At 47.5% G+C, this 11,994-nt stretch overlaps 1 protein-coding gene across 2 annotated transcripts; it reads left to right on the forward strand.

The window, feature by feature from the left end:
* Positions 1-4,911: 4,911 nt before the first annotated feature.
* LOC119362627 (wall-associated receptor kinase 1-like) lies at positions 4,912-9,076 on the forward strand. Of its 2 annotated transcripts, XM_037627872.1 has the most exons (4): positions 4,912-6,042; positions 6,157-6,333; positions 7,310-8,250; positions 8,713-9,076. In XM_037627872.1, exons 1-4 carry the CDS (start codon positions 4,971-4,973, stop codon positions 8,725-8,727), a joined length of 2,205 nt encoding a protein of 734 aa, XP_037483769.1. In that variant the 5' UTR covers positions 4,912-4,970; the 3' UTR covers positions 8,728-9,076. The 2 variants fall into 2 exon arrangements, with proteins under 2 accessions (XP_037483769.1, XP_037483768.1); XM_037627871.1 differs by lacking the exon at positions 8,713-9,076 and having other exon boundaries at positions 7,310-8,464.
* The last annotated feature ends 2,918 nt before the right edge of the window (positions 9,077-11,994 follow it).

Raw genomic sequence — 11,994 nt, forward strand, 5'->3', positions numbered from 1 at the left:
AACGCAAATAAGTTCAACAAGGTCAAGAGGTCTTAAACAAAGTATGCAAAAAACCTCATGAAGAGCAGAAACTAAAAGCCACAACCGGCCGACAAAAGATATAGATAGGAAAACTAATTGCCTATCCTATTACGTGACCGCCATCCAAACCGGTTGAAAATAGACCGAGCTACCATCTCACATCGGGTAGATCCAGTAACCAAATGCTCCCTGGCGTCCGTCTGAGTGAGTAGCGACCACATACGGATCAATGTAGTAGCTCGGAAGATAACCTGCAAAAAATGAGTATTTGATGCTCTGTTAAAAACCAAATCATTCCTGCAGTTCCACACTGCCAAAGTAAAGCACATACTCCTACACAAATGTGTCTCGTTGTTTGGGACTCTATCTCATCCAGCCACGTCCCAAATAACATGTTGATATTAGTCGGGGAAGTAATATTAAACGCAATGTGAACAGTCCGTCATAGAACGTTTTCCATCAGGCAATCAAGAAATAGGTGTTTGATGGTCTCATCATGATCACAAAAACTACATCTCGTAGAACCAGTCCAGTTGCGCTTTGTCAAGTTGTCCTTAGTCAAAATAACTTGTTTGTGTACAAACCACACGAACACTTTAACTCTCAAAGGTACTTTGACATTCCAAACATATTTGGAACTAGGAATAGAGCTAGAGTTAATTACATCTAAATACATAGATTTAACCGTGAACTCTCCGTTCTTAGTTAACCTCCAGCACAACGTGTTTGGCTGTTGAGAAAGCTGCACATCCATTAGTCTTCTCACCAAATGGAGCCAAGCTTCCCAACGGGCTCTGGCAAGTGTTCTCCTAAATTGGATATTGAGAGGAGTGGACTGAAGCACGGTATTAACGAAGGCGTCTCTTTGTTGCACAATGCTATAAAGGGAGGGATATTGCAGCGCGAGAGGGGTGTTTCCTAACCATGTATCCTCCCAGAATCTCGTGGTAGTACCATTTCCGACTATAAACTTTGTTTTGTTGAAAAAAGCTGCTTTAACTCTCATCAACCCTTTCCAAAAAGGTGAGTCCGTCGGCCTCACTGTTACCTGTGACAAAGTTTTGGAATGAAGGTACTTATTACGCAGAATCTGCGCCCACGTGGCCTCCGACTCTAAAGATAACTTATACAACCACTTGCTGAGAAGACACCTGTTTTTCACCTCAAGATTTTTGATACCTAGACCCCCTTGGTCTTTCGGTCGACAAATAATATCCCATTTAGTAAGTCTATATTTCTTTTTCAGGTCATCACTCTATCAGAAAAATCGTGATCGATAGAAATTCAGTCTTTTCCGGACTCCAACTGGTATCTCAAAAAACGACAAAAGAAACATGGGCATGCTCGTGAGTGCCGAATTAATTAGAATTAAACGACCCCCGTACGACATCAACTTGCCCTTCCAGGAACTTAGTTTCTTCTCGAATCGATCCTCAATACACTTCCATTCTCTATTTGTTAGCTTACGATGATGAATTGGTATACCCAAATATGTAAAAGGTAGATTCCCAAGTTCACACCCGAACAATTGCTTGTAAGCCTCGTGTTCCTCTTTGGCTCTTCCAAAGCAGAACAATTCGCTCTTGTGAAAGTTAATCTTAACCCGGTCAATTGTTCGAATAAGCATAACAGCAGCTTCATATTTCTCGCTTTTGCCAAGTCATGCTCCATGAAGATGATAGTATCATTAGCGTATTGTAGGATAGACACCCCCTCCATCAACCAGATGAGGTACCAGGCTACCTACTTGACCAGCATCCTTTGCCCTACCTATTAGAATGGTCAACATGTCAACTATAATGTTGAACAAGACAGGTGACATCGGATCTCCTTGTCTCAGGCCCTTATGTGTCTGGAAATAATGACCTATGTCGTCATTCACCTTGATTCCAACACTCCCTTTTTGCATGAATGATTCAACCTGGTTCCTCCAAGCCGGGTCGAAACCTTTCATGCGCAAGGCCTGTTGCAAAAATGGCCATTTAACCTTATCATACGCCTTTTCGAAATCCACTTTGAAAACAACCCTGCCTAGCTTTTTCGTATGGATCTCATGGAGCGTTTCATGAAGGACCACAACCCCCTCTATCCAAGGAAATCGGTTGGCGTTACTGAATATTATACGATAACATCCTCAACACTATCAAGACACCGTTATGCAGTTGTACCATAGTTAATGAGCATTGTACAGTTAATGAGCATTGTACATCTGTGACTTATAGACTGTTGTATGGAATATGTGATATCCTTTTCTCTGGATAAAATAACTTTTGATTAACGCCTTATTTGGAAGTGTCATCTTTTGTGAAAGTAAGACATGACTTAGGAGGCCCAAATGCAGGAACAATAGTAATTGGGGGAGGCAAGTGAGAATGTGATTATGGACTAGGGAATTCCAATGAAATTTCCTCTTAGTCTGTGGTGTCATTGAAATTGTTGGTTTTCTGCTAAATTTGTTGGAGTACTTCTATATATTTTGTTTTTCATGGATGAAAAACAGCGCAGCAGCGCGCACATTTCCTTCTAGTATAGTACATGTCTTGTGTGACAAGTCAGTTAACCCTACCAAATCTTTAGTAGTTAGGCTATACATGGGTAGAGATAAGAGAGAGATAATTTGGAGATATATGCGGATATGTCACGTTCAACCACACCCCTCCCCCAAGAGTCGAAGCGTCGGTGTCGGCAATGCAAACTGGTGCCCTATTGTAGGGCTGTTGTTGGAGTAAAAAAAATCAGATGATGCAAATGCACTTTTTTGGTGCCCAATAAGAAATTTTTGCGTCGAAAATTGACATATGAGCACGGGCACTTGTGCCTGTTATTTTGAAGTTAAAAAAATGAATTTGTATGGCTTAAAAAATTCCAAAAATTTATGTACGGACACGTATAGCAATACAGTATAACGGGGCAAAATTTCACCAATATACGTGCTGGCATGTGAGAGATAAAAAAGACAAAATACATGCAAATTTGGGGCCAGTTTATTTTGGGCCAAATTTTTTGTCTTTTTCATGCAGCATACAATACAACGTATTTTCAAACGAAATTTCACACGTACCTAGACCACATGTGTGCGTATTCATGTACAAAAATTCAAATCTTTTCAAAAAAATTAAGCACATGTTTTGGTGGGTTCAAAGTGCTCCGCTGCCCCATGTCTTGAAAATCCGCTTTATTTTTGCGTGCCTGCTGTTGGACGTGCTCTTGTGCCACTCAACTACGTGAGCACTCAGCACGATCACTCTTTAGTCTATGTAGATCGTTTCAGTGTTAGTGTCATTCTTTCTTTGTAGATTCTTTTTGTTTAGTATTGGATTCCTTTAAGCAAAGGAGCACACGATGAAGATTTGAAGACCCCATGCTAGATGCTTTTTCATTGCTTTTGAGCAGAGCGAAGCAACCGACGAAGGTTACCAGCAGGAAATCAGTGAGGTGGGGTACATGGCCGCGGAAAGTGTTTACAGCATTTACAGGCGCACATGCAAATCGGGCCGTCCCGCTTCAAATAACGCATTTCACATTCAGATACTTTAGATTAGAAACCTCAAATCCATATTATTATATGCAACATAGCGATATTTAAGTGGAGCTCGTCCGGTCGCCGTGCCCATGTTGGACGGCCGGCTGCGTACCCAGAGTGTTGGTCCGGTTGCCGATAAGGTAGAGTAGGACATGGAACACGAGCCGGCTCACGGGACTCAAGGTGTCGTCGTCTCCCATGCCCTACCCTTCCTCGTCGGAGCCCGAAACCCATTGGATGTTGGTGGACGTCAGATCGATGATGAATCCATCCTGGGATGAGCCGGACATCCACCACGACGCGGTTGCGGCGCCCAGACTGCTGCAACATATGGGGCGCTGAAGAGTGCGACTCCGCCTTGCCGACGTCCACCGCCGCGAAGGGTGCCGCCGCCTTCCGCTGCCTCACATGGTGGGCACGTCATGTCATGTTTTTGTCCCACGACGCCAATGGTGTGTCCTGCTGCTTGGCGTGTCAACGGAGGGGTTGCGCGTCCACCACCGCGTTCGGACACCAGATGGACCGCACTGCCTTTAGTGAGGCAGCGACGGCACACCTAGCGCCGGATCCATGCACCATTTGGGCGGACGCAATGGATTCCCGACGGAAGGAGTCCGAGCGCTGCCTCGCACGGGCCTCCTCCCGGGAGCGGCGGAGCGCAAGCCGGACATCCATATCCTCCTCGGTGCCATGTGGGATGAGCTCGGGGTCGACGGATCTGGAGGTGAAGGACTCTGATCCGCTGCACGCCATGCCGGAAATGGCCCCAGACCACCGAAGGTGAGCATGGGTGGCGGAGGGGAATGAAGTGAAGTGGCTAGGATTTGGTCTGGCGAGCGGATGGGAAGAATATATGTGGGGTCGGGTGAGCCAGTGTGGGCCGGATCCGACGTGGCGAGCACGCCTGGATGCCTCCATGTACGCCTCATATTTGGCCTTGATATGAGGGTGCCGTCAGACCGGACGTTTAAGTCCCGTTTGCGACGCCCATCTGTATCGAAATTTCATGACAGTGACGGGGGAGGCGCCCGATTTGAGGCGCCCGGCCCGGCTGTAGATGCTTTTATGGACAACGCTACACCTACGTAAATTGTTTTACGTACCTTACGAAGAGACTAAGTTGGAGATATTTGATTGGAAAAAAAAGGGAGGGGGCCCCACCCCCTGAAAATCAGGGGGGCTGATTAGTTAGCGATGGAAGGTTTACGTAGCTTTTCGTAAAGCCATACGTAGGTCTAGCATTTTTGTGCTTTTATAGCCCGTATGCACGGAATTTTGTTCCCATATTTCCCCATATATTCGGGACGTGGAAGTCCATCTACTACTCCACCCGCCGGAGCTTAATGACGACCTAGGAGTAATCTGCATGAGTGGAATAGAGCTGTTGCTTCACAAGCGCAGGGCAGCATACAACACCGTACCGGCCATGACCACCACGCGAAGCTCCCAATCCCATCACTCCCAGCCACTGCCAATAATCCTAGTCCTCCTTGCAGCAGCAGCATCAACTCGCTTGATCTTACAGGCTGCTGCTACTGCAGAACAAGATGAGAAGCAGCCGATCACGCTTCCGGGTTGCCCCGACAGGTGCGGCGACACTCTCATCCCCTTCCCATTCGGCACGAAGCCCGGCTGCTTCCGCGAGGGCTTCCAGGTCACCTGCAACGACTCCTTCACTCCCCACCGCGCCTTTCTCGCCTACGCCGGAGTAAACCAGCACATAGCCGAGATATACTACAAGGTGGGGTGGCACCATCCTGTGTGGAGGACCGACCATGGCAACACGGCCCTGGAGCTCATAGACATATCGGTGGCCGACGGCGAGGCGCGCGCTTATGGCCTCGTTTTGTCCCTCTGCAACGCCGCCAACCTCAGTGGCGACTACGTCGCCAAGTGCCAGAACTTGGCGCTGGGCGAGAGGGGCCCGTTCCTGCTGTCGGTGACGCGCAACCTCCTCGTCGGCGTGGGCTGGAGGGTGGAACCCAAGATCATGAGCTACCTGTGGTCAGCGTACCGGAACTCCACCTATGAGTTCTCGCTCGCCTGCCTCTCGGACCTTATGGGCATGCCCAAGCTCCTGCAGCTGGCGACCAATGGGTCATGCTCCAGCCGGGGCTGCTGCCAGGCCGCGCTGCCGGAGGCGGCTCCGCTCACCGACTTCGGGACGTGGTTCAGCATCGAGGACAACCCCATGTGGCAGACCAACCCGTGCACCTACGCCATGGTGGTCGAGAGCGACTGGTACCGCTTCTCCACGCCGGACCTGTACGGCGTCGAGGTGCTGCCCAGGAGGTACCCAAGGGGCATCCCCTTCGTGCTCGACTTCTCCATCCGGAACGGTGCATGCCCGGGGAAAGGCCAGAAACCACCTCCGGACTACGCCTGCGTCAGCGGCAACAGCTATTGCGCCAACGCGACAGGTGGTGCTGCCCATGGCTATGTGTGCAGGTGCTTGGAACATTACGATGGCAACCCTTACATCGCCAATGGATGCCAAGGTATACTAAGCCTTAATTCGTACTAGTATCTCTTTTTTACTCCAGATCTCAAACTTTTCTTCTTGTTGTGAAAACCAGATTTCGAACCTTTAACCTTTTTTGTTTTTTCTTCAGACATCGACGAGTGCAAGCTCCGAAAACTGAATCCTGAGTTGTATCCTTGTTCGAGTGATGGGATCTGCAAGAACAGGCTGGAAGGCTATGACTGTCCATGTAAACTCGGAATGAAAGGTGACGGTATAAAAGGAACTTGCACCGATAAATTCCCCCTAGTAGCACAGGTGATTGTGGGTAAGCACAAATACTACATCGCACCACATTAATCGACTACAACTTTTTTTTGTCCTTAGCTAGCAGTACACATGTCTCAATCTAGCTTTTGCTAAGATTTTTTCCTACTTTCAAATGTTTTTAATTTGTACACATTTTCTATTATGGGTTGTTACTTAGTATTTAATCTAAATGAGTCCCATTAGCCCATTACTAGGGGGAATATCTATCGCCTATGGGGATTTATATGCGGGCTATTCTTTAAGAAAAGAAGGTTGAAACCTCTGGCCTCTGCATCATTACGATACACGACCATCTTGATTTAGGTGGAGTGTTAGATTGGAGTATGAGCCCTAAAGGTGGATGGGGAAACAAACTTTGTGATTTCAAAGCCTCTTTGATTCACATGATTATGAAAACTTGAGAAGGGGAAAATGTATGATTATATGCATGTTCATTTGAATCCTACATGATTTTGGTTATTAATCTATCACAGAAAGTAAGAAGGGATTCTTCCAAGATAATTGAGTGGATGATTTTTTTTCTGTGAAATGTAGTATAAATCAATCCTTTGTAAACTTTCCTATATGATTCAATCATACAACACAGATGACCAACATAGGAAAAATCCCTGAGGATTCCTATGCTCCATAATTCCTATAAAAATCCTTTGAGTTGAAGAGGCCCTTACAAGAAATCCTCGGATGTTCTGGGTGAATTTGTTTGGCTTCTACTCAGCTGTCGACATATTAAAGGTGGTTCTTCACACCAAACCATCTAATATAGTCTCCTATTATCACTCACCCATAAAGTATGATGGTTTACATCGTCCTTGATAACATATGCGAGCTATTTGCTGTAGTTTTTTCCATAGTGGTGACAAATTCAAAGTGTATTATTAAAAAAAATTGTTTACTTTTTATATTCTCCTATGCAGATAGATTAAGTTATTCAAAGTTTTAGTGATGTGAAATCATTTTATTTTGTGTCCATGTAGGTGGAATAGGTGGTATTTTTATCATCGCGGCTATATCATTCCTTATTCTTCTTCACAAAGAGAAACAAAAGACAAGAGAGTTTTATCAAAAGAACGGCGGGCCTACATTAGAGAAGGCAAAGTTCATAAAACTTTTCAAAAAGGAGGAGCTCAAGCCAATTTTGAAGAGTAGCAATTTCATTGGAAAAGGTGGCTTTGGTGAAGTTTATAAGGGCTTTCTTGATAATGAAGAAGTTGCGGTAAAGAAGCCAATTAGTGGTACTATGCTAGAGAATGAACAGTTTGCAAACGAAGTCATCATTCAGTCTCGAGTAATCCACAAGAACATCGTTAGGCTCATAGGTTGTTGCCTAGAAGTTGATATCCCGATGTTGGTCTATGAGTTTCTCTCCAATGGTAGCCTTGATGACATTCTTCACGGCAAAAAGAAGGTGACGCTCAACTTGGGTGTGCGTTTAAGTATTGCTATCGAATCGGCAGATGCTCTGGTCTATATGCACTCAAAAACCAATGCCAAAATCATACATGGTGATGTTAAACCTGCAAATATACTCTTGGATGATAAGTTTGCGCCGAAGATCTCAGACTTTGGCATATCAAGGTTGATTGCGAGAGACAAAAAACACACCGGATCTGTCATTGGTGACATGAGTTATATCGATCCAGTGTATCTACAAACTGGCCTACTAACCGAGAAAAGTGATGTCTACAGTTTTGGTGTTGTCATACTGGAACTTATTAGTGGGCAGAAAGCCACACATTCTGATGGCGGCAGCTTAGTAAACAGTTTCCTTGAAGCTGGGAAGAAAGAGAAGAAAGTGACAGAGTTGTTTGACAAGGAAATTGTAGTCGCAGGAGATTTGGAGATTCTTGATAGTTTGGCAGCGATCGCTTTGGAATGTCTTAACCTTGATGTGGATCAAAGACCATCGATGACAGAGGTAGTAGAGCGCCTTCTCATAATGAACCGGTCTCGTAAGTCGTAACTTGCTTGCATGTATATGTCGTGTCAAATAAGAGGTGGTGACGTTTATCTTATATTGTTGTTGTGAACAAAAGCCTATAAGGTAGGAACAGGGAAGGTTTCACTTTGGTTCCAAGAAAATTTGTAATATATTGTTGAGCTTTTTTTCTATACAAACATACTAACATTTGTTAAATAAAGAACATGTAAATAAACACATTTATTAATTTGCAATTTCCCTCTATTTTATTCCTTCATAATATACTAACGTTTGTATAAAAAACACGTATATGGTCATATACAATGGCGAAGTTCAATAAATAAAGAACATGTAAAGAGATACACTTATGGGTTTGCAATTTCCCTCCTTTTTTTATTTCATGTGATTTCAGTTTTTCTAATCATTTTTTCTATACTAACCTAGCTTTTTTCATTTCAGTTCGGGATTCTATAGGAATTAATGACTTCATTTTAATAAGCGCATTTTCCATCTCAGCATTATGACATTTCCCCCAATTTTTGATAATCCATTGCTGGGAAACAAGGCAATATAAACGAATGCATCTTCCTATCAATATCTCTAATCTTATGCTTGTGAGAATTTGTAAGCAGTGGACTAGAAACATAAGCATCAGTATCATTTCTGGGTTGTTTATTAATTTGTCTAATTCGATGATTTTGTCCATCCGAGATCTCAATCAATCCTGCATCAGAATGAAGATAACGAGACAGGGAAACAAGCTTACCTGAGTCATTGTTGAAGCTTAAGCTTGACGACAGTTTCGTCAGTTAACTGTAGCACTTCAGGCTGTTGTCGACAACGGCTAGTTCTCTGTCAGTTAGCTGTTTAGGATTAGTTTTGCTTCAGCAGAATAATCGGTCAGCTCGTTGAGTTAGTCGTCGAGCTGATCCAGTTAGTTTGTAGGCTGGTGATCGTGTGTCCGTGGGATGGCGCGGAGATAACGCACGAAGCACGGCATCATCAAGGGAGTGGCTCAGCGATCGTGGGATGGCACGATCAGTAGGCTTAGTCATGTCCTGATTTTGTGGTTTCAGTTAGCTTGTAAGCAACTACAAATAAGGAAGGGAAAATCAAAGATCAGTGGTTGTTGTGCGCTGCACAAAATCCTCGTGTTCATCTCTCTCTCTGTGTGTGTGTTCGTGAGCTGGATTTCACCACTTAGCCCTTACATTTGGCATCAGAGCAGTTATCGTTCCCGGTGACCATGTCGAGCGCCTCTCCGGCGACGAAGGAGAGGCTGCGGAAGGAGAAGGAGGATGCGGCGGCGGCAGGGGGTGCGGAGCGCAGGACGTCACGGACGCCGTCACGATCGGCGCGGCGCCATGGCCGGAGCACTGCGCGGAGGAGCGACAGCAGCGAGATCATCGTCCACGAGCGGACGGTGCAAGAGCGCGCCGCTCCGAGCAGCTCCATCGTCTGGCCCATGCTCACCCAAACCAATTACATGGAGTGGGCATTGGCCATGCAGATCAACATGGAGGCAAGCCTCCTCTGGGAGGCCGTGGAGGGCTTCCCGATGAGCGTGTCAAACGACAAGGCAGCACTCGGAGCGATCCTGCGATCAGTGCCGCCAGAAATGGTGGGCACGCTCGCGGCAAAGAAAACCTCGAAGGAGGCGTGGGAGACAGTCAAGACCATGCGTCTTGGAGTCGCTCGCGTCAAGCAGGCCACTGCACAGCGCCTGTGGAAGGAGTTCGCTCAGATCCAGTTCAAGAGCGGCGAGGGACTGGAGGCGTTTGGGATGCGCATCAACACACTCGCAAACAGCTTGCGCGTCCTCGGCGACGTCGTGGAAGAGGTAACTGTGGTTGAGAAATTCCTGCAAGTTGTCCCCTCTCAGTTCACGCAGATCGCCATCTCCATCGAGACACTACTCGACACCAGCCTCCTCACGGTGGAGGAGCTGATCGGACGCCTGCGCTCGGCCGAGGATCGCTATAGCCTCGGTCAGAGCAGCGGCAGCAACGACGGGAAAATTCTGCTCACGGAGGAGAAGTGGAAGGCCCGCAGCAAGGAGCAGGGCCAGAGCTCGGGCAGCTCCGGCGGCGACGGCAAAGGTCGCAAGGGCAAGAAGAAGGGCAAGCCTCGCGGCGACGGCGGCGGTCGCACGTCGGCCGGAGAACGCGACATGTTGACCGTGAAATGTTACAACTGTAACAAGAACGGTCACTTCTCGCGCGACTGCACCGAGCCTCGCAAGGAGCGCAAGGAGAAGGCAAATCTTGCCCGTGACGCCGATGGCGAGGAAGATAAAGTTGTGTTCCTCGCCGATCTGTCTGTCGTCACCACCGAGCCCCAAAGCCGCGACGAGCACGTCCTGCTCAACGAGGAAAAGTCACAGGCCCGCGCTGTCGAGGACGGGGGTCGCTATGACACGTCCTGGTACCTGGATACTGGGGCGTCGAACCACATGTCGGGGCGGGGGGAGATCTTCTCCGAGCTCGACATCATCACGACGGGGGCCGTGAAACTTGGCGATGGATCGGAGGTGCAGATCGAGGGAAAGGGCACCATCGTCTTCGAGACCCGCAGCGGTGAGCACATGACTTTGAATCAGGTGTACTATATACCTCGTCTTCGCAGCAACATCCTCAGCCTAGGGCAGATGGACGAGATCGGCTGTGACACGCACATCCGCCATGGCTGGCTTCGCCTTCACGACGCCAACGATCGTCTGCTCGCGTGCGTGAAGAGGAACAAGGGGCGCCTATTTGTCCTGCATCTGACATCGGCGCGGCCGGTGTGTCTCCTCGCGAGCGGCATGGACCCTGCCTGGCTGTGGCACACACGCTAAGGCCACCTCAACTTCCACGCCCTGCGCGAGTTGGGGTGCAAGGACATGGCGAGCGGTATACCGCTGCTCGATCGACTGGATCAGGTGTGCGATGGATGCATCCTGGGCAAGCAACATCGGCATCCCTTCCCGCAGGCCACATCGTACCGCGCCACCAAGAACCTGGAGATGGTGCATACGGACTTGTGTGGTACGATCACGCCGGCGACAGAGGGGGGGAACAACTACTTCCTCCTCATTGTCGACGATCGATCATGGTACATGTGGCTGGAAGTGATCAAGGCCAAGGACGAGGCGTTCGAGCGCTTCTGCAAGGTCAAGGCACGAGCAGAAGCTGAGTCCGGGCATCGCTTGCTTGGATTTCGTTCGGATCGCAGTGGCGAGTTCAACTCGACTGCGTTCCTTCAGTTCTGCGACGACGGCGGCATCAAACACTTCACCACCGCTCCGTACACGCCGCAGCAAAATGGCGTCATTGAACGGAGGATCCAGACGACTGTCGAGATGGCGCGCTGTCTGCTGAAAAGCATGAGCGTGCCCGCGACATTATGGGGAGAGGCGGTGAAGACGGCGGTTGTTGGAAATATGCCCTAGAGGCAATAATAAAATGATTATTACATTTCCTTGTTCATGATAATTGTCTATTATTCATGCTATAATTGTGTTATCCGGAAATCATAATACATGTGTGAATACATAGACCATAACATGTCCCTAGTGAGCCTCTAGTTGACTAGCTCGTTGATCAACAAATAGTCATGGTTTCCTGACTATGGACATTGGATGTCATTGATAACGGGATCACATCATTAGGAGAATGATGTGATGGACAAGACCCAATCCTAAGCATAGCACAAGATCGTGTAGTTTGTTTGCTAGACCTTTTCCAATGTCAAGTATCATTT

The sequence above is a fragment of the Triticum dicoccoides genome, chromosome 2B, assembly GCF_002162155.2.
Source record: "Triticum dicoccoides isolate Atlit2015 ecotype Zavitan chromosome 2B, WEW_v2.0, whole genome shotgun sequence".
Lineage (NCBI taxonomy): Eukaryota > Viridiplantae > Streptophyta > Magnoliopsida > Poales > Poaceae > Triticum > Triticum dicoccoides.

Excerpts from the sequence above, each read along its gene's own strand:
- LOC119362627 (XM_037627871.1), top strand. The coding sequence starts at position 4,971 with ATGACCACCACGCGAAGCTCCCAATCCCATCACTCCCAGCCACTGCCA. Across the intron at positions 6,043-6,156 it reads CATCGCCAATGGATGCCAAG|ACATCGACGAGTGCAAGCTC; the intron begins GTATACTAAGCC and ends TTTTTTCTTCAG. Across the intron at positions 6,334-7,309 it reads AGTAGCACAGGTGATTGTGG|GTGGAATAGGTGGTATTTTT; the intron begins GTAAGCACAAAT and ends GTGTCCATGTAG.